Source organism: Protopterus annectens, chromosome 17.part0 (genome assembly GCF_019279795.1).
Source record: "Protopterus annectens isolate FY-2018-M chromosome 17.part0, PAN1.0, whole genome shotgun sequence".
In the NCBI taxonomy this organism is placed as follows: Eukaryota; Metazoa; Chordata; order Ceratodontiformes; family Protopteridae; genus Protopterus; species Protopterus annectens.
In genome coordinates this window covers 581204937-581227351 of record NC_056751.1, presented here as the reverse complement: position 1 = coordinate 581227351, position 22415 = coordinate 581204937, and the positions used below count along the sequence as shown (strand labels likewise).

The window sequence follows — 22415 nt, the reverse complement described above, 5'->3', positions numbered from 1 at the left end:
AGTCTCCCCCAGAGTCCATGTCGGCCGAGGATAAACGGACTTTCTCGGTGCGTATGACCACTTTCAAATCAGTTAAAATATGTCTATGCAGCTACTCTCCCACGCCACGGAAGGAGCCACTAGAGCTAGCGGGTCTGGTATCGCCTTAAGGCTTCATGCCTGGCTTCAGCTTTGCGATTTCTCAGAACCTTTCAAGGGTTCCTTCGTGAATGCACCCTTTGGGTCTACCCTGTTTGGGAAGACCGTCCGCGAGACGCTGCTCCAGTGAGAAAGACGGGAAAATGCGGTCAGCCGTCGGAATCCACTTCTCTACCCTTCAAAGGTCCTTCTCCAGGAACCAGTAAGGGCAGAAGATGATGTGGTTCTGGAAATCGCAGCAGGCCCAGAACGCTCAGGACTCCTTCTCCCCCAGAGGCAGAGGGGGACAAGGTGGACGCCGACCCAGAGGCAGAGGGGGTCCAAAGAACTTCGGGTCACGGGAACCCTTTTCCGACCGACCCGTGCAGCAGCCCTGAGGGGTTGCCCGACTGCTCCTCTCTGGAGGCAGTCGGCCGACGTTTTTCGAGGCACCTGGCTCAATGGGAGTCCATCTCGACAGATCGCTGGGTGCTTCAGATAATATACAGAAGCTATTCAATCCCCTTCATAAACAAGCCCCCTTACTCAAGGCTCCTCCCAGATGTTCCACCAACTCAAAGGGAGGCCGCGGCATTGGAAATAGAAAAGCTGTTAGAAAAAAGAGCCATCCAACATGTGCCCCCAGACCAGTCCGGATCTGGCATCTACTCCAGGTTCTTTCTGGTGCCAAGAAAGATGGGGGACTTGAGGCCGATTCTCGACCTGTCAGCAATGAACCTTTTCGTTGCCAAGGAGAAATTCTGGATGGTCACGCTCCAATCCATCCTGCCCCTCTTGCAGGAGGAGGACTGGATGTGCTCCATAGACCTCAAGGATGCGTACTACCATATTCTCATAGACAGACGGTCCAGGGGATTTCTCTGCTTTCGGCTAGGAGCCAGTCATTACCAGTTCAGGGTCCTACCCTTCGGTTTCACCACAGCCCCCAGGGTGTTCACCAAAGTCGTGACAGTTGTAGCGGCTCACCTGAGGCTCCAGGGCATACAGGTCTTCCCGTACCTTGACGACTGGCTCCTCACCATCCCCAGCAGGCATCTACCCTCTCTAGCCAGTGACTTCTTCCTCCATTTATCATCCCAGTTGAGGATCACTATAAATGTCAAGAAGTCGTTCCTCCAACCTTTTCAGGTTATAGATTTTATAGGGGCCAGGATAGATTTCCTTCAGGTCAAGGCTTTCCTAACTCCAGACAGACTTCACAGCATGACTCTACATGTACTAGTTCTTCTTCAGTCTCCTGCTCCCCCAGCAGAGTTAGTCCTGAGAGCTTTGGGGTCCATGGCAGCAGCGATCAATTTGATCCCTTACACTCGTCTGCACATGAGGGTTTTACAGTGGACTTTGCAAGTCCAGTGGTCCATTCTACATCATCCGCTAAACTTTCCGATTCCCCTCAGCAGGGTTTGCAGGAACTCCCTCATGTGGTGGCTCCAATCCCGAGCCCTTTGGGAAGGACTACCTTTTATTATGCCCCTACCACAAGCCACAGTGACCACGGACGCATCCCGCCTAGGGTGTGGGGGCATTGTGCGGACAGGACTGTCCAAGGCACATGGACTCAGACAGAGACCGTTCTGCATATAAATGTACTGGAGATGAGGGCGGTCCTTTTAGCGTTGCAGGCCCTTCATGCCTTCCTTCCTCCAGGGACTATTGCGATCCAGTCAGACAATGTCAGTGGTCTGGTATATCAACAAACAGGGGAGAACCAGGTCTTACCCTTTTTGCTGAGAAGCCATGAAAGTTTGGGAATGGGCTATCTCCACCAACCGCTTCATGTTGGCGACGCACATTCTGGGTCGGTCCAACATTCTGGCGGACAAATTGAGCAGAACTATTCTGTCCCCTTACGAGTGGTCTCTGAATTCTTCCGTAACGGAACAGATCTTCCACAAGTGGAGTCAGCCTTGCTGCGATCTCTTCGTATCGCCTTCCAACGAGAAGTGCACCGAGTTTTTCGCTCTAATTCCTCCTTCAGGGGAAGCCCCCAGAGACGCTCTAGTCCATGCTTGGCTGCCCAGTCTTCTTTGTGTATCCACCACTTCCGCTGATGACAAAAGTTTTGCAAAAAGCTAGTCAGTTGGGGAGCAAGATTATCCTCATAGCCCCATTCTGGCCTCGTCAAGTCTGGTTCCTCTGCCTACGGTCTCCTCTCATAGCTCCTCTCTGGATCTTGGATCCCATTCCTGATCTGATCTCTCACCCCTCCAGAATGACCCCTCTGAATCTGGACAAGCTCAAGCTCTCCGCTTGGCTGATCCAGTTCCCTTAATTGCCAGGACTCCTGGTATCTCTTCCCTAGTCAAGTCCATTCTGATGGCACATAAACCCTCTACTAGGAAGATTTACAGTAATAAATGGAAACGTTTTTCCATTTGGGCTTCACATAAGAACTTGGATCCTTTTACCGCTCCTATTCCAGCGGTTCTAGAATTCTTGTCTCATATTTTTCAGCAGGGAGCCAGTTCATCTGGGGGAATAGCTGTCATGTTCAAGAACTCCTTGAACATCCCAATGAATCCTCTCCAACCCCCAAAAATTCCTAACCTTAAACTGATTGCCCTAAAGCTATGCTTAAACAACCAAAAAAGTATTAATCTCATAGTAATGTATTTACCACCAGGTAAAAATGTTGAAAACCTTGAACAAATTCTTAGTTGGTTTGCTGCCACCTATCCCCAAGAAACCATAATACTAGGAGACGTTAATATTGACTGGTCCCTCTACTCCAAACACTCAAATCCTCTCCCCATCAACTTACATGGCTTCTCTCAAAATATTCTATCTCCCACTAGAATTGGAAATGCTCAACAAAAGGAGAGCATCATTGACTGGATTCTTACTAACAAGGCTCCAAATAACTATACTGCAGGGACCCTTCCCAACGACCTTAGTGACCACCTTATTACCTTTATCATAAAACGCAAATGTCCGACCTCAAACCATCCCCTAACCAGACTAGTTAGGAACAGTAGAAAGTTTGTCCCAGACCAATTTCTTGCAGACCTCAAAGCATGCAATTGGTCCATTCTAAAAACTCTCCCCTTAGATGAGAGTGTGTCATACTTTAATGACACTTTCCTCAAGATACTTGACTCTCACGCTCCTAAGAGACTTAATAGAACTAAGGAACGTATCGCACCTTGGCTAACAAAAGATACTAAATCCAAAATTAAACTCCGTGATCAGGCCTGGAACAAATGGAGAACTACCAAAACCCCCCTAGATCGCATCAAGTTTCTTCAGCTTAGAAACTCAACCAAAGCAGCCGTTATGTCTGACAAAAAACAATATTTCTGTCACCTCCAAGTCAAACACCAGCATAATCCTAAAAAATTCTGGGCTGGTTTCAATCACCTCCTTCATCCAGGTAAATCCACCACCCCCACCCCTGAAAAACTCATGGGTAAAGATCCAGGAGAAATAGCTAACACTTTTAATTCATTTTTTACTGAGACCATCCAGTCTCTTGCCAGTCAACTTACCACTTCTCCCTCGGCTATAACCTTAACTAAAGACCCAACTCAACCCTCCTTTAACCTACAACCCACATCTACCTCCTATATTCGAACCCTCTTGAAAAAACTCAAACCAACCACCTTAGCGGCTGACTTACTCCCAGCCAATTACTTACAAATAGCATCTGACGCCATAGCCTACCCTGTTTCAATCTTGATCAACCGGTCCATTTCTGAAGCTTCTATTCCCTCAATCTGGAAAATCTCCTATATCATCCCACTCCATAAAGGTGGGTCCTCCACTGACACATCTAACTACAGACCAATAGCTATACTGTCTCCTCTAGCCAAAATCATGGAACGCCATGCTAACAAACAACTCATTACCCATCTTACTCGAAATAACCTCCTATCTAACACCCAGCACGGCTTTCGCCCCCATCATAGCACAACCACTGCTCTCCTCTCCTTTGTTGACTCAGTCAACCACAACCGCAATAATAAATTAATATCCTCTGCGCTCTTTCTCGACCTATCCAAAGCCTTCGACATGGTCAATCACCAACAGTTGATTCACACACTGGAAGCCTTTCATCTTAGCAAATCAACCATAAGTTGGTTTAATGACTACCTTTCTTGTAGAAAACAGGCAGTTCAGTGGCAAAACAGGCTATCAGACCTACTCCCCACTAATATCGGTGTTCCCCAAGGATCTATTCTCGGTCCCCTTCTCTTTTCCATATTTATAAATGGTCTACACTCGATCATTCCCAAAGCCACCTGCATTCAATACGCAGACGACTCCACCCTGATCTGCTCGGACGCTTTCTCGCCAAACTCCAAGTTGCAACCCAAAACTGCTTTTCCTTAGTTGAAAATGGTTCTCAGAACTAAAGCTTTTACTTAACCCGACCAAAACCAAATTACTTCTATTTTTCCCCACACCAATTACCTCCCAAGGAAAAGAACCTCCTAATACCAACAACCCAACCTTCCACGTGTCCTCCAACAATGGGACCATAATCGAACCTGTCTCCCACACCAAACTACTAGGGGTGACCATAGACCACAAGCTTAAATTTGATACGCATGTCAGCCTGACCATTAAGTCGGTAAACAAGAAACTCGGGTCTATGTATAGAATAAAGAACTTCTTAACCCCGCACACCAGACTAACTATCGCCAGGACCCACCTCCTCTCCACACTACTTTATGCCTCCCCAATATTCTCCTTCCTTAACAAGAGAGAACTCAATAAACTATCTACAACCTATAACCACATAGCCAGATTCATAACAGGAATGCCCTATCGCACCCATCACTGCCAAAATCTAAGGACACTGGAATGGTTAGAACTGCCCAACATTCTCAAACTCAACCAACTCACTGAGGCATTTAAAACAATCAACCATCCAGACAAAACCCCCTCACTGAACAAAATACTTACCCCCTACTCCAACCTTGCATCCCTTAGGTCGTCCAAAAGCCTACAAGTACAGACCATTAAATCTAACAACTCGGGAGGCGAAGCACTCTATGCCAATTCCATTAGCAAATCCTGGAATGCCCTCCCAAACAACCTAAGACACATGACCTCTCTTCACCAATTCAAAAAACACCTCAAAGATCTCCTAAACTCCCAATGGCTATGTCCTTGCTCTAATCCAGACTAATAGCAAATGCTCCAGCCCCACCGAAGCCTCTACCCAACCCAAAACCTTAAGAGTCCACAATGTAGCCATGTTAGACCATCATTCTAAGTCTGTACCTCTTTCAACCAATATGTACAACCTTTTTGTTTGCTTTATTTATGAATGTAATAATAATTACTTAATCTTCTGATGTTTCTGTTTATCTACCTCTGTTTTTTGGAGCTTTTCTCCCCGGGCCTCTACTGAAAATGGACATGTATCCAGCTAGACTAGCCCGGTCAACAAATATAAAATAAATAAATAAATAAATCTACCGTAAAGGTTCAGCTGGCTGCTATTTCCCATTTCCATATTGGAGACAACTTTGGTTCTCTTGCTGCTACCAGAATTTGTAAGGCCTTTCTAAAAGGTACCTTTCTTTTGAGATCTCCTATTAGAAATTCTTCCCCACCGTGGGACCTGACCTTAGTTCTTCAGGCATTAGTCGTGCCTCCGTTTGAACCTGCAGCTTCCGTTGGTCTGAAGTTCTTGTCATGGAAGACTGCCTTTTTGGTAGCCATTACCTCAGCCAGGAGAGTGTCGGAGCTTCAGGCTCTTTCTATCAAACCTCCATACCTTGTATTTCACAAGGACAGGGTATCCCTTAGGACTAATCCCTCTTTTCTTCCCAAAGTTTCTTCCAAGATGAACATTAATAAGTCCATTAATTTGCCGTTTTTTTCCCCAATTATCAGAACTGGGGGAGTATAAACTTCATTTACTGGATGTTCACAAACAGTTACGTTTTTATTTACACAGGACGGCTGTCTTTCGTAAATCTGGACAACTTTTCGTCTCCTTTGCAAAACCCTTTCTAGGGAAACCAATTTCTAAAGTGACTCTCGCCTGATGGATTTAGAGTTGTATTCTCTTGGCATATAGAGAATCTTGACTTGCCAGAACCATTGGGAGTTCATGCTCATTCTACGCGTTCTGTGGCAACGTCTGCTGCATTCTGGTCTAGAGTTTCCCTGGATGACATTTGTTCAGTGGCTACCTGGGCGTTCTATCACACCTTTATTTTTCATTATAAGCTAGATTTGGTGTTTAGAGGAAGGGCTGCTTTTGGCTCTGCAGTGCTCCGGAATATTCTTCCTTGAGGACCTCCCAAGATTTCGGGTAGCTGGGGACTCTGTCCCACAGGTTGCTAATCAAATGAAGTTAACTACTTCAGATAAAGAAGTTATGTACTCACATAACGTTCCATCTGAGTAGGTAACTTCATTTGTCAGCAACCGTCCCTCCCTCCTTCTCCCTAACCTGAATTGTTATTTAGCTGAACTCGAGGTTTGGATGCTCGAGTTTAGGTTGTTAGTTTGTTTTGTTGTTTGTGCAGGTGGCAGACGCGATCTGAGGATTGGAAGGAGGTTGCAGGGTAGTATGGGTAAGTGGGTGGAGATTGGAGCTCGGATCTTTAGCTTGGTATGCTGCCAGCTCGGATCTGTATCGGATCCATAACCCACAGGTTGCTGACAAATGAAGTTACCTACTCAGGTGGAACGTTATGGTGAGTACATAACTTCTTTTTTAAGACCTAGAACCTAAAGAATACTACTATAAAAATAGTTTGTGCTGAATAGTTTGATAGTTATAGTTCTTTCATAACCCCTATGGGTTCCAGAGATATGAACATTTGTTTGAAATGTGACAATATAATTTGATTCTGTCTAAAGGCTTAGGCTCCACCTATTGGAAGTTACAGTGCGAACTTCCTGAGCTCCACTGGAGTGAATGGGTTAATAACCATAATGAAATGCACCTTTATCTGGTCCTTTACTCATCCTTACCCTTTCAGTTGGTTCCCCGTTTTCCTAATTTTTCAAAGCCACATTCTGTAGTGAGCTGGTAACTCATTAATGAAGGCCTGCCTGAAGCCAACACTGTCATTACTTTAAAGTAGTCTTATTCCACTGTTTTACATTCTTCCATTAGAGAATAATTTCACCATGTAACTCCAGCTTTTTTAAATAATGTTTGAATTCTGTTAGTGTAATCCAGTTGCGTATGACTGCTGACAGATTCAACCTACTGCACATTCTCCATCCTCCCTGTTACCTTCTCAAACCACACTACTAAACTCAGGACAAACAACTATCTACTTTCATGAATGGTGTGGGTCTAATGCTCACCATATCTTGTGGGTCCTCCTTGCTGTTTGGTATCACAACCATCTGTGCTTTGCACATTGATTCCTGAGGGTGGCAACCCTTGAGTCCACACTGAAACCCAAATTTGCAGATCCTCACCAATCTTCAGCCGTTCCACCTTCTAAAAATCAAGAACCCATCCAGTATTTCAGTCTTTACACATTTCAAATGGTTAAAGGTTACCACTACCTCCAAAATACATACATACCTTAATCAGTCCTTTCCACATTTATTTATTTTATTTTATATTTCTTGACCGGGAGTGTCCGACTGAGCTATAGATCTTTTTCAGCGGAGGCCCAAGGAGAAAAACTCCAAATAGTACAAGCAATGTTTTTTGTAACAAGCTCAAATAGTATAATCAGTTTTTTATTGTAACATACAATAAAGAGTAATTGATACCACTTGCACATTTTCTGCTAATTACTCCTTTCCAGCACCACTTAAAACTCTGAACCCTGTCATGTCATTCCTGTTTTCAGATGGGCCCTGGCAATCATAGCTTCTAAGTGGTTTGAAACACCTTTTCCCTCCAAATTCTTAACACCTCTTGCTTTCTTCTTCAATTTCCTTGCCAGCATTCTACTGCCTGCTTCTCATAATGTCCCCCATATCACAGTGCCTTCTTTTCAACTCCACTTAAGATTGGTTGACTCCTTATTCATTCACTTGCTATTCATTATTATCTCTTTCCTTTTCTTTTTCACCCCTGTGATGTCACTTAGTTGTTGTTGTCTTGGGTCTCATTAAAATACCTGCAGCCCTCCATATTACACTGTTTGTCTTCCCAGTTTCTTGTATTCTCCCTCTCCTGCAGGCTCCCTTAATTCAATCCCATCTTGGAATGTTCTTCTCCAATCCCTTTTCCGTCTCTTTCTTATTACTTCTTACTTCATGCTGTGCATTCACTCCACCTCTGTTATCCTCTTCCAATTCCAAGGTTTCCATATCCATTTTCTTATTCTAGAGTTCTCCCAGCCCAGATAAATGTGCACTTGGGATGATGGTCCTCATTCTCCAAACCTCATACTCAGCACCTCCATCTTATTTCTTTGTACACCATGACTCAGTCGAATCTGCTAAACCATTTCATCCCTAGAATGTAAATACGTTCTGGTCTTCATTCCTTAACCTCTGCACATCCACACGTCTTCATGGCTTAATGTCATCAATTCCTCTTACCAACTCCATCCCGAGTACCATGTGAAATTGCTTCCTTTGATCACTACATTATAACTCCAACCACTTCTCTCTTACCATTTTTACTAAGTGCTCTTACACATTTGAAAATTTGACTGAAAACATCAGTCATCACTTTTGGGACCATTGATTTTGTTTTGACAGTGTATTCCGTAGTATATAGCTTTTTTCCCCACTACGAGGATATTGAAATCAGTTTAAGTAACTCCTAGCTTGTGTCACTTTGATTCATTTAATTTTGCTTAGGATTGATTAACTCTTTCTTGAGTGGGTAATCATGTGCTGTTTTGATAGATATGTTCTGTTGGTAATGTATCTTTGTCCATTGACTTAACTGAAAGTCCGTAAAATGTACTGAATTTATGTGACGGAGGTTTTCGTATCTCTGCATGATGAGGCAGACCCAGATGAATAGTGGCATTTTTTGTTTCATAACTGGTAATATGATTATGGGGGTATGTGTCATTTAATCAACAGTGTTTTTGAGTGTTAGCTGCATAAATTGCCCTGTGATTTGGTGACCATGGAGTTAGACATTTATCTGAGATAGAGACCTTCTCCCAGGTGTGGGTGTTACAAAAAATGAAATCATTAATATGCTATTGAATTTTATATGATGTGTAAATAAACTAGATCCAGTGTGGGTTTCAAGCGATGTTGTCTAAGCTAAGCTAATAAGTGACCTCTGGTAACAGATTGTTCTTCCCATTTATCAATGCTGTCTATGGATTGTGGCATCAAGGCAGACTCGCAAATGTACAGAGTCTGACACTAGTGAAAGAAGAGGAAGAAGAGTATAATGTGTGAGGTCACTATTACTAGCACAGTTTCACAGTAGTCATAAGTAGGAAGAAAAGTCTAGTACTTGAGGTCACTATTACTAGCTCAGCTTCAGACCCCATTGCCTTGTATATGCAGTTAAACAATAAATAACAGTTGAACTGATTTGGATATTTTACTGACTTAAATTGCTTTCATTATTTTTTTTTAGAAATACCAGGAAGCCGACCAGAGTTTGGTAAGTGCGTTTTCCCACTTTTTTAGTATATACTAGAAGTTTAGGTTTTCCAACTGTGATCCCTGTGGAGCAGACAGACCGCTGTGATTTTAGTATTGAAACTGCATCTCCTGTTAATTTCTCTTTTGCTGAGATCCCAGCTATGAACAAATTGGTCTGTAGCTGAAGAGATAAGGTGAACATTCTTTTTGATCCAGTACCAAGAAAACTGACTCATCATAATGCCTGTGCTAGTTGATATTGACATTGTAACCCATTATTCATGTTAAAAAGATGCACCTCTCATCTCTTATTTTTGAAACCTGTTTGTATGACCATAACCACAGCTGTGAGACTTGTCATAAATGTGTTGGCTCAGTGTTATTCTTTTGTTATTAATTATATTATCTTTGTGATTCCCTGCATTTCAGGAAAGTATTTTTGTTTCAGCAATATGCCCACTGTGCAGACACTGCTTGCATTAAACAAATGACTTGTTTATTGCATTTTAGTAGTCTGGACCTATTGCAGCAAGAACCCTTATTTTTCTTGTTTTGGTGAGACTTGGATGAAGTTGGTGAATGACCACACTGTGCATTCATTCATCATTCTTAATAAAAGATTGCATGGTCGTACATAATATTTGTTTAAGCATTTAATTTTTAGCACATTTAGCTTCACATATTTTAAGCATGAGTACACATAATAGAAAACAAGCCATTTAAAACATTAATGTTAAGTTGTCTATCTCGCCTTCATTCTTGCTGGTTGGGTTAGGAGCCGATCTTCGGCTCCGACTCGGCCATCTTCAAAAGCTCGAGAGCTGCTTACTGGCTCAAGGCCCCCCTATATCCCATGATGCCTGGCACTAGATACCCAGATCTCATTTGCCGCTTCTGCTGCAAGGTTGCATTTGCTGGCTCAGGTCATATTTTTTCTATTTTATTGTTAGCTTTTATAAAAGTTTTGTATTGTAGTTATAGTAGTTCTACTGGTCTAGTTAGCTATTTGTAATTTAGTCTCCTTTCTCTCGGAAACCCGTTTTTTGTTGGAGAGTTTCCCCTCCCCCCTCCCCCTTTTGTTTCTTCAAGGTAGCCATTTTTAGTTAGAGGCTAATCCTTGTTCTTCAATATAGTAGTTTTATTAGAAATTGTTATATATCAACAAGTTTAGTTACTATTTCTTAGATATATATATAGTGTGTGTGTGCTGTTAGGGTGTGGTAACTTGTGCTGAGTGCATGTGTTTTTTTACCAGTTACCTACTTCCCTTTTGTTGCTTTTTCTCTGATTGATATTTCCTTTTTACAGGAATGTCTAAAGATCCGAAAGTATCTGGATTCAAGAAGTGTGATTCATGCTGGCAGAAGATGTCACTGACAGATGGTCACACTTCTTGTGTCTACTGTTTGGGCGCCCTACTCCTGCAGGACTCTTGTTCGGTGTGCCACGCCTTTAGTCCAAGAGTCCTGCAGGAAAGTAGGAATAAGCTAATCCTTAGGGGTTTGCTCAAACCTGAAGGGTCACCGGCTAAGGCCCAGCCAGTGAAACCCTCTAAGCCAACGAAGCCGTCGGCTCCCAGTTCGGAGCCGTCGTCGGGCGTGGCATCTGCTTCAACTTCGGTTCCAGCTGGAACCGAAGTACCTGTATCCCAGTGGGCTCCGACTCTGGTGTCGGAACCGTCAGGGAGCTGAAAACGCTCTAGATCTCCATCCCTAGAGTGGATACGCTCGGCTCCGGGGTCACCTCTGTTACAGTCGGAGCGAAGTCACCGATCCCACTCTTCTCGGTCTTCTAGACTATCTGACCATGATTTGGAGAGAGTGGTGAGCAGGCTTCTAAAATGGGCCCAGGCTAAAATGTTATCCAGCCCCCCTCATCAGGGTTCAGCTCCGCCTGTCTCTGCAGTAGTTCCTCCTTCGACTCATCCCTTGAGTTCAGAGCCAGAGCTTGCTGGGGCTCAGATCGTGGAACCGTCGGCACCGATACCTACCCTTTTGGTTCCGTTGTCTGCTCCGATCGCCTCCATGGTGCCGTCTTGGAGGGATCTGGGTGTCGGGACTCACTCGTTGGCTCCAAGGGGGCGAGTGGCATCGGACCCTTGTCCAACCCCGTTCTCCCTCACGGAGCTTCGGCGCAGGTGAGTTCGGCTCCTACTTCGGCTTCGAGCCGTCTCTCTAGGTGCCGGGAAGGATTCCGGTCTCTTCAGAGCCGGAGCCTTCTCCGCTATTGGGAAGGGGTGCCTTCGAGGTCATGAGGAGTGTGCTGGCCTCTGAGTCAGCCCCACAATCAGCCTCATCGGCTCCTCCGCCCATGGTGCCTGCGTCTGCCTCTGCCCCTCCTCCAGACCCCAAGCATGGGGAACAAGCGCTCCAGGGCACCCCATTGGGTGTATCTTCCTCTTCCCTTCGAGTAGGGCCGCAGGCACAGGCATGGCCTTGAGGAGGCATACTTGGATGCGGTTATATAACTTTGCGGAAACCTTCAGGGCATCTTTCACCAACATCCCCTTTGATGGTTCTGCTCTTTTTGGACCACAGGTGAAGGATACCCTTACCAGGTGTGAGCAGGAAGGCAAGACTCTCTCTGCTGTGGGAGTCCATTTTTCCACTCCTTCAAGACCATACCCCAAGGGTCAGAAGAGTGGGAAGATGTGATTCCGGAAACCCCAGGGAGCCGTGCCTGACACACATGGAGAGTTCCCCTCCAGGGGCAGGGGAGGGAACAACAATAGACACCACCCTCGGGGCAGAGGGGATCTGCAAAATCAGGGCCAAAGAGAATCTTTCTCTGACAAGCCCTTCCAGCATTCCTGAGGGTGCTGCTTGGCTGTCCACCTTCGGAGGCAGTCGGGGGAAGATTATCGCTGTACCCAAAAGCCTGGCAAAGTATAACGCAAGGTAAGTGGGTATGGTCTATCATATCTGAAGACTACAAAATCCCCTTCTTTCGCACTCCCTACATTCCCAACAAATCCCTTCCAGATGTTCCACCCAATCTAAGGAATCAGGCAGTTCAAGAAATATCACAACTGCTAAGAAAAAGAGCCATCCAGCCAGTCCCAGCAGACCAGCAAGGATCTGGAACTTACTCAAGGTTCTTTTTGGTACCAAAAAAGACAGGGGACTGGAGACTCATTTTGGATCTCAGCAGACTAAACAGGTCTGTTCAAAGAACGAAGTTCCGGATGGTCACGCTACAGTCCATTTTTCCCCTTTCTGGGTCAGGACAATTGGATGTGCTCCATAGATCTTCAGGACGCGTACTACCATATCAAAATGGACAGATGCTCCAGAAGATTCCTCCGCTTCCGGCTGGGAGCCAGTCATTATCAGTTCAGAGCTCTGCCCTTTGGTCTCACCACAGCCCCCAGGGTGTTCACCAAATGTTTGGCAGTAGTTACCGCTCACCTGAGACGGCAAGGATTCCAGGTGTTTCCATATTTAGATGCTGGCTCCTTACTGCTATCACCAGACATCACCTGCTGCGAGCCAGACTACACCATCCAAACTTGCTCCAAACTAGGCATCACAATAAATTTCGAAAAGTCTGCATTGTCGCCATGTCACTCTATTACCTTTATAGGCGCAAACTTAAATGCAAAGGACATGTCAGCGAGACTTCCATTAGACAGAGTACTAGACATTCGCCGACATGTGCAGGTCTTATTAGGATGCAAAAAAATTCAGGCCAGATTCGTCCTAAAAACCTTGGGTCTCATGGCAGCGGCTGTCATACTAGTTCCCCTTGCTCGTTTTCATATGAGGATTCTTCAGTGGATGCTGTTCACCCAATGGTCTTTCCAGCAACTTCCATTGTCTCAAGATAATGATCACACAGACATGCAAAAACCAACTTGCTTGGTGGATGGATGTCCTTCAAGGATGCATCTGCAGTCCTAACATATGGGTTGTCCTGCCTCAGGCAGCCCTTCGGTCGGCCGGATTCCAAAGTCTGGGTCTGGCCTCGGCTGATGTCGCACTTCACCCGACGTCATAGCTGCTGTGAATTGGGTATAAAGGCATCAGCCGATGCCATTTTCCTCAGTCTTTCTTGCCGCGCGGTGCCCGAAGCAGAAGCTGTTCGCAAGTGCCGGTCGGTCAGATCCAGAGATTACTACTACCGAAGACTTCTAAAAAGCTAAGTACCCCGTTGGGGCCTCTTTCTTGCCTCAGCCGATGTCAGAAAAAGTAAATGACTGTTTAACTTGTGGGAAACAAATACCTCATAAGGATTTCCACTCTTACTGCCTTCCTTGCTTAGGCCCAGACCACGACGTAGCAGCTTGTCTAGCCTGTGCTTCCTTCAACCGACGGACACTTAGACGTCGGTCGGAGTTTGCAGAGGAGTTTTTTGGTCCCGCTTTTGCTTACAAAATGCCGTCGGAGACTCCGACTTCACAATTAGTTAAAAAGCGTAAGGAAAAGGACAGACACTCGCGGTCCGCGGTTTCGGCCGAAACCACGGTTAAGCCAACCGCGAGTGTCTCGGTTTCGACTGAAACCGAGTCCACGGTTCTTCCTTCGGCCAAAAGCATGCCTCCTATAGCAGAGGCCTCACACAGCATGGCTGAATCTGCTACTGAAATTTCCACTGCTGTTGCAGGTACCCAGGATTTATCAGATACTATTCCTTTAGACATATCTACTCCTGCACGTGGAGCTGCTAGGCCCCCTGCATCTATGTCTATCAAGGCTTTTTCTAGGGCTAAAGCAGCTAAATCTTCTGAGGCCTTGCCTGCTAAAACCCCCTCACACAGGCCTACCTCTAGTTCCCAAATGCTCAGCCTGGCTGAGGATCTCATTTCTTTGATCAGGGGATCCCAACCTCACCCTGACAGGGCCTCTCAACCCCCTCCAGAGAAGAGGCCTAGAGCAGAGCCCCCCGATCCAGTTTCTACAGACTATTCCTCGGATGGTTCTGAAAACTCAGAACCTCCAGAAGGCCCATACTCACCTTATGAGGATTCTGATGCAGAAGACTCCATTCCTTCTGCCTCTCCTCCTGAGGAATTTTCTTTTGGGGAAACTTTACATGCTATGAGAGAGCATTTTCAATGGCAGGGCCAGGATTTTTCAGATTCAAGGAAAAGGCTAAGGACCTTTTTACATTTACCACAGCATAGGCCTTTAGCCATTCCTCCAGTACTAACAGTTGTTGATGATGCATATAATGATGCTTGTACTGCCCCTGACTCTCTTCCCCTGGCTCCTGCCAAGCCCGATAGATATTACAGGGTCCCGGACACTCACTTTCACTTGTATAAGGCTCCTATTGCAGATCCTGAAACCATTTCACAGGGCCCCAAAGCTGTAGCAGCTGCCTCTGCCAGAAACCCCCTCCCCTCTGAAAGAGAATCTAGAGCATTAGAGAGATGGGGTAAAAAAAATTTACTTCTGCTACTCTTTCGGCTAGGGCCTTAAACTGTCAATTCCACATGATTCAGTATCAGGAATTTTTGTTAGACCAGCTAAATAAAAAACTGTCCTCTCCTGAACCTATAGACCGTAAGTCCCTTCAGGATTTGGTACATAACACTCAGCAGGTCAGTAATCATTCTTTAAAATGCGGCTATGATGCACTGGAGGCTTCCTTTAGATCAGCTATGACTGGAACAGTGATTAGAAGGCATGCATGGTTAAAAGAACAATCCTTACCAGACCACGTAAAGTCAAAACTCCTAGATGCTCCCATGGAGAAACAAAGTTTGTTTGGTTCCCCTGCACAGCAAGTGCTAAAGAAGGTGGAAGAAAAAGCAAAATCTGTCCAAACAGTCAAGGATTTCTTACAGGTCCAGCCTCCAAGGTTTAGTAGAAATTGGCCTTCGAAGAATTGGTCCTTTCCAGACACCTCCAGAGCACAGAGAGGCAGAAATAGGCGCCCAAGAGGCAGAGGTCAATCCAGAGGTGCCTACAGGGGACGTCAGTGGCAGCCTAACAACCAGAGAAGTACTGCCACAGATCCAGCTACGACCACTTCCACAGGACAGACACAATGACTTGGCTCTGATACCGCCTACCAGGGAACAACTAGAAGCACCCTTAGGTGGAAAGCTAGCCTTATTTTCCGTAAACTGGCATTACATTACAGGAGACAAATGGATTTTACAGACAATAGACAAAGGCTACAGGTTTCACTTCCACACTCTACCAAAAAAGAGAGGAATGCCAAACTTACCACCAAACCAAAAAACAAACGCTCTAGAACAAATCAACCACCTACTAAGGATGAGAGCTATAGAAAAGGTACCTCCCATGGAACAAGGGCAAGGATTTTACTCCAGACTTTTCCTGGTACCAAGAAAAGAAAACCAATGGAGGCCTATTCTCGACCTGTCCGCTCTGAACACATATCTCATTGTTCCAAAATTCAAAATGCTGACCCTACAGCAACTTCTTCCCATGCTGGGCAAGGAGTCTTGGCTGGTGACTCTAGATCTCAAGGAGGCATACCTGCACGTCCCTATACGACCAGATTGCAGAAGATACCTCAGATTTCTTGCAGGATCAGAGCATTATCAATTCTCAGCATTGCCCTTTGGCTTATCTACTGCGCCCAGAGTATTCACGAAATGCCTGGCATCAGTAATTGCTCATTGCAGGCTTCAGGGAATTCAGATTTACCCATACCTGGACGACTGCCTAATACAAGCGGACAACAAGACCAAATTAACAAAAGATTTGGAAAAGGTTATACAACTACTGCAAGCCCTGGGATACACAGTCAACATGAAAAAGTCAAGGCTGGTACCATCCCAAAGGATAACATTCTTGGGTGCAGAACTGGACACATCAAATCAGATGGCATTTCTCACAGCAGAAAAGCAAAAGCAACTACCACTCTATTTCATGGCATTAACAACACAGAACCAGCTTACAGCAAGGAAAGTCCTGCAATCCCTGGGTTACATGGCATCCTGCATAATATTGATACCACATGCCAGACTGCATATGAGGAAGTTGCAATGGTACCTAAGGAATGTATGGTCTCAACTCAAGCACAGTCTAGAAGCCCAGATTCCAATAATTCCATGCCTGAAACAAGAATTCCTGTGGTGGGCTCAGGCCTGTCAGATGAACAGAGGATTGCCTTTCCACAAACCTCACCCAAGCCAGACTATCACCACGGACGCCTCAGACCTAGGCTGGGGGGCACACATGGTGGACAAGTGTATATAAGGCCTATGGACACAAGATCAGCTGAACCTTCACATAAATCTAAAAGAGATGCTGGCAGTGAAACAGGCACTACAGGCATTCAGACCTTTTCTTCAACAGGGTCATTTGCTGATAAGGACGGACAACACCACAGTCATGTGGTATATCAACAAACAGGGAGGAACACACTCATATCCTCTATGCCGGATGGCAATGGACCTGTGGAATGTAGCCCTGAACCTCAACATTCAACTCCAGGCAAAATTTGTGCCAGGAAAAGAAAATATACTAGCAGACACCTTAAGCAGAACTACCACGGATGCCCACGAATGGATGCTGCATCCAGACATCTTCAAAACCATTACAAAGAAATGGGGACTACCAGAAATAGACCTGTTCGCATCCCCACACAACCACCAATTGAGGAAATTCTGCACAAGGACATACCACCCTCTTGTTTGGAAGGTGGACTCCCTATCCTTCAGTTGGGAAAACCTGACAGTGTATGCATTCCCACCTCTTCCTTTGATGCACAAAGTGCTACTGAAGATCAAAGAAGATCACCCAAGGATCATCCTGATAGCTCCACACTGGCCGAGGCAGCATTGGTACCGCTACTGAGGAGTATGTCTCGGACACACGCATGGCCTCTACCTCTAGTTCCTTTACTGCTAACACAGAACAACTACAAGATCCTACATCCAAACTTGAACACACTGCAGCTAGCTGCCTGGAACATTACATAAAACAAAATAACCCAGATTTATCTCAGAGGGTTAAGGACATTATCCTGGAGGCTCGCAGACCCTCCACAAGGAAGACTTATTCAGCCAAATGGAAAAGATACCTCATTTGGAGTGCAGCAAAAGGAGAAAATGTATCATTAGCAAACATAGCTAACATCCTGGAATACTTAGCAGAACTTTTCCACAATGGCCTGTCTTACTCCTCCATTAAGATTCATGCATCAGCAATTTCAGCAGAATACAACATGGATCCTCCAGTCTTCTCTCGTCCTCTACTCACAGTTTCTGAGAGGAATTAAAAATGTAAAGCCTCCAAGGAAGCCACCTTTGCCTACATGGGACCTTAACTTTGTGCTGGAAAAGTTAACACTTCCCCCTTTCGAGCCAGCAGCAACAGCAGAATTACAGTTCTTATCTTGGAAAACTGCTTTCCTGCTTGCAATCACTTCAGCAAGAAGGGTTTCTGAATTACAGGCATTAATGGCAGTACAGCCCTTCCTTATCTTCCATCAGGATAGAGTGTCCTTGAGAACCAATCCTACTTTTATGCCAAAAGTGGTCTCCAGGGTATCATTGAACCAAGCAATCCACCTACCAGCATTCTTCCCCAACCCACAGAACAGTGGGGAAAGATTACTACATACCTTGGATGTGCACAGGCAATTGCGCTACTATCTGGACAGAACCAAGACCAACAGAAAAACTGACCAGCTTCTGGTAGCATATGCAACAGGAATGGAAGGAAAAGCAATTTCAAAACAGACAATCTCAAAATGGATAGGAAATTGCATTAGATTTTGTTACTCTTTTCATGGAAAGGCAACTCCAGAAAACATCAGACCTCACTCCACAAGGGCTACAGCCACTACTACAGCTTTCCTACGAGTGGCTACCAAAGACACTTTAGAAGCTGCTACTTGGAGCTCCGTGCATACATTTGCCAAGCATTATAATATACCTTTATACTCCAGATCCCGAGCAGGTTTTGCAACTGCTGTTTTGCAAGGGATCTTAACTACACCATAATCATCTTAGTGCCTCCTCCCCCAGTTTGGCTATGGTATTCTACCCATATGTTAGGACTGCAGATGCATCCTTGAAGGACATAGTACAGTTTTGTACCTACCATAAATGTAGATGTCCGAGAGGTATTCATCTGCAGTCAGGATTACCCACCCTCCTTCCCCTCTGTGGTACTCCTAGGGTATTTGCCCATCTTGTAGCTAGCTGGGGGAATCTATTATGGTGTATTTGTTTGTATATATGTACATGCATGCTTATATTGTTTGCTCTCTACTATTTGGAATCTTTTGCATTTATCCAAATTTAGCCTTTGTAGAGGGCACCTGGCATCTGGGGCAAGAAACACTGAGGAAAATGGTGTCGGCTGATGCCTTTATACCCAATTCACAGCAGCTATGACATCGGGTGAAGCGCGACATCAGCCGAGGCCAGACCCAGACTTTGGAATCCGGCCGACCGAAGGGCTGCCTGAGGCAGGACAACCCATATGTTAGGACTGCAGATGCATACCTCTCGGACATCTACATTTATGGTAGGTACAAAACTGTACTTTTCCCCATTAGTACCCCAGGGCAGACAATTTGTTCTTCCTCCTCCAGTGGCTACGGTGACCATGGATGCCTCCCTGATCGGGTGGGGAAGGGTGTTTTCAGGGCAGAACAGTCCAAGGCACCTGGCAGCCTCACGAGTACCATCTGCATATCAATGTCTTGGAGATGACGGCTGCGCTTTTGGCGTTGCAAGCTCCTCACAACTCTCTTCCCACTGGGACTATTGCAATTCAAACAGACAATATGTTGGTAGTGTGGTACACCAGCAAGCAGGGCGGAACCAGGTCCTAACCCCTATGTTGAGAAGCACTCCGACACTGGCAGTGGGCGATCTCTTCCCAACGGTTTCTGATAGCAGCACACATCCCTGGGAAGTCCAAATTTATAGCGGACAGGCTGAGCAGAGCAATGCTCATGCCTCACGAGTGGTCTCTCAGTCAGACAGTAGTGGACCAAATCTTCTGCAAATGGGGTCAGCCTTGCTGCGACCTTTTTGCCACCCCCTTCAACAGCAAGTGCAACAATTTCTTATCTCTCCCTCCCTCTTCCCGGACACTCCCTCAGAGAGACGCTCTAGTTCACGATTGGCTTCAGGGACGTCTGTGTATGCATTCCCTCCATTTCCCCTGATTCCCAAACTAATATAGAAAGCTACCACATTGGGATGCAAGATGATCCTCATTGCCCCTTACTGGCCTCGACAAATTTGGTTCCCGTTCCTGCATCATCACCTTCTGGAGCAGCCCTGGGCCCAGTTCCAGACCTCCTGATCCATCAATCGGCTGCACCAATCCCTTCAATCTCTCCAACTCACTGCTTGGTTGCTCCACTTCCAATCTTAGCCAGGCTTCCGAACATCTCCCACTCGGTGCGTGAAATCATCTTATCACATAAGTCTACCACTAGAAAGACTTATGCTAGTAAGTGGAAACGTTTCTCTTTCTGGGCAGAGGCTAGAAATATAGATCCCTTTTCAGCCCCTGTGCACCATATTTTGGATTTTTTAGCGGAACTTTTCATGCTGGATCTTCTGCCATGATTAGAGTTCAGTTAGCTGCAATTTCAAACTTTCATACAGGTCTATCAGATACTAGTATTATGTCCCATAAGCTTTGTAACGCTTTTCTCAAAGGGACTACTTTACTCAGGCCCCCAGTGAGAGATCCCCCACCTCCGTGGGATCTAAATTTGATTTTAGCTTCCCTGATACTGCCCCCCTTTGAACCTGCAGCTTCTTGTTCTTTGAAGTTTCTTTCTTGGAAAACCTTTCTTCTGGTTGCAGTTACTTCAGCCAGAAGAGATGTTCTTCATCTCACATTGCTGCAGTCCTTACACTTGGGTAGTCCGCTGTCCTCGGTCGGCCCGAATATCAAAGTATAAGGCTGACGTCGGTCAAGGCGCATTTGACTGACATCAGGATGTCAGGGTACAAATGCGCATGACCGACGTCATATCCTCAGTCTTTTTTGCCGCATGGTCCGATGCAGAAGCAGCATTGCAAGTGCCGGTTGGCGTTCTGAAATTTTTCGATTTCGGAGTTTCAGACCGAGTCAAAGTTGGCTAAGTACCCGTTAGAATATTTTAGTTTTTCTTGCCTCAGTGGTTTACCGGATGTCAGAAAAAGTGAATAATTGTATTTCTTGTGGAAACAGATACGCATAGAGATTATCATACTTTGTGTATTCCTTGTTTAGGGCCTGAGCACGGCGTTGTTGGGTGTCGCTCTTGTGCTAGATTCAATAAGCGCACTATAAAGAGAAGGTTAGATTGTGCCAGGTTAGTCTTGAAGCGGTGCAATTATAAAATGCCGTCGGATGCTCCGCCCGCTTCTTCAAGAAACGCAAGGACAAAGCAGTTAAGCCTAGGCTAGAAGAACCGTCCGTGCGGACGCGGTTCTTAGAGGTGTCGGTGGAGCCGGTGGTTCCACCGGAGGTTTCTTTGGGATCCCAGGGAGAGACTTTGTTATTGCAGGATGTGGCCTCTCAGGAGGCAGGTCAGGCTGAAGGAGCTTCTCAGTTTACTGTACTCCCCTCCCTTCCTAGGGTGGTTAGGCCCTCTCCTTCTGTTTCCAAGGCTTCTCCCAGAGGCAGGCCAGGTTTAGCTTCAGTTGGTGTCACCCCTAGTTCTTCAGGAACTGTGCCCAAGAAGCATATGCTTAAAATGGCAGAAGATTTGATTACTTTGATTAGGGTTCTTTGCCCTCCTGATAAGAGACCTAGGGTGGAGCCTGAGCTAGGGAGTTTTGAGCAGGCTTGGATGTTTCAGAGTCTTGCTGAAGACTTGCAGGAGTATTCTCCTTATTCTGATTCTGATGTGGATGATTCTACTCCTTCTGCTTCTCCTCCTGAGGATTTTTTTTTTCAGAAACTCTTCATTCCATGAGGGAGCATTTTAAGTGGGAAGGTCAGGACTTCTCTGATTCCAGGAAAAGGCTTAGGGAATTTTTGTTTTTACCCCAGCATAGGCCTTTGGCTATACCTCCTGTTTTGGATGTGGTGGAAGATGTTTTTACAGAGGCTTCTCTTAATCCTGATTCTTTGCCTCCTGCTCCTGTTAAACCGGATAGGTATTACAGGGTGCCTGAAGCTCATAAGTATCTTTTTAAGAGTCCTAGGGCAGACCCAGAAACTGTTAGTCATGGGCCTAAAGGTGTTAAGGCTTCTGTTGTCAGGAATCCGGTTCCTACAGATAAAGAGGCCAGGGCCTTGGATAGATGGGGAAAGAAAGTTTATACTACTTCCACTCTAGCTATGAGGGCTTTGAATTGCCAGTTTCACATGTTGAAATACCAAAACTATCTCCTTTCACAATTGAAGTCTAAGGTTGATGCTCTGGCGGAAGGTATTGATTGTAAAGAGTTACAAGATTTAGTACATGTTTCTGAACAGGTGGGTAAGCATTCTTTGCAATGTGGTTTTGATGCTGTACAGGCCTCGTCTAGGGTGGCTGCCACTGGGTCAGTTCTTCGCAGGCACGCCTGGCTGAGGGATCAGAATTTATCTGACCATGTTAAAACAAGGATTTTAGATGCTCCTTTACAATCTGATGTGTTGTTTGGTTCTCCTGTTGAGGCAGTTTTAAAGAAAATGGAAGACAAGGCTAAGTCTATGCAGACTGTTAAAGATTTTTTGCAGGTTCAGCCTCCAAAGTTTAGTAGAAGTTGGCCTACTAAGGGGTGGACGTATCCTTCTTATGATTCCCAGTCTAGGGGTAGATCTAGACGTGGTAGGGGCAGAGCTCAGGGCTCTTTCAGGCCTAGAACAGGGAGTTCTCCTGCACAGTCTTCGGGTGAGGGCAGGGGTCAGTCC

The 22415-nt window shown here is 45.5% G+C and overlaps 1 protein-coding gene across 1 annotated transcript in view; it reads left to right on the top strand.

Moving 5' to 3' along the window:
• The window catches only part of MTCH2 (mitochondrial carrier 2), a 1452460-nt gene that overhangs the window by 490458 nt on the left and 939587 nt on the right, over positions 1-22415 (top strand). The window contains exon 4 of the mRNA XM_044059351.1: positions 9626-9652. Coding sequence (XP_043915286.1) covers positions 9626-9652 — 27 coding nt within the window. The remainder of the gene's footprint in view (positions 1-9625; positions 9653-22415) is intronic.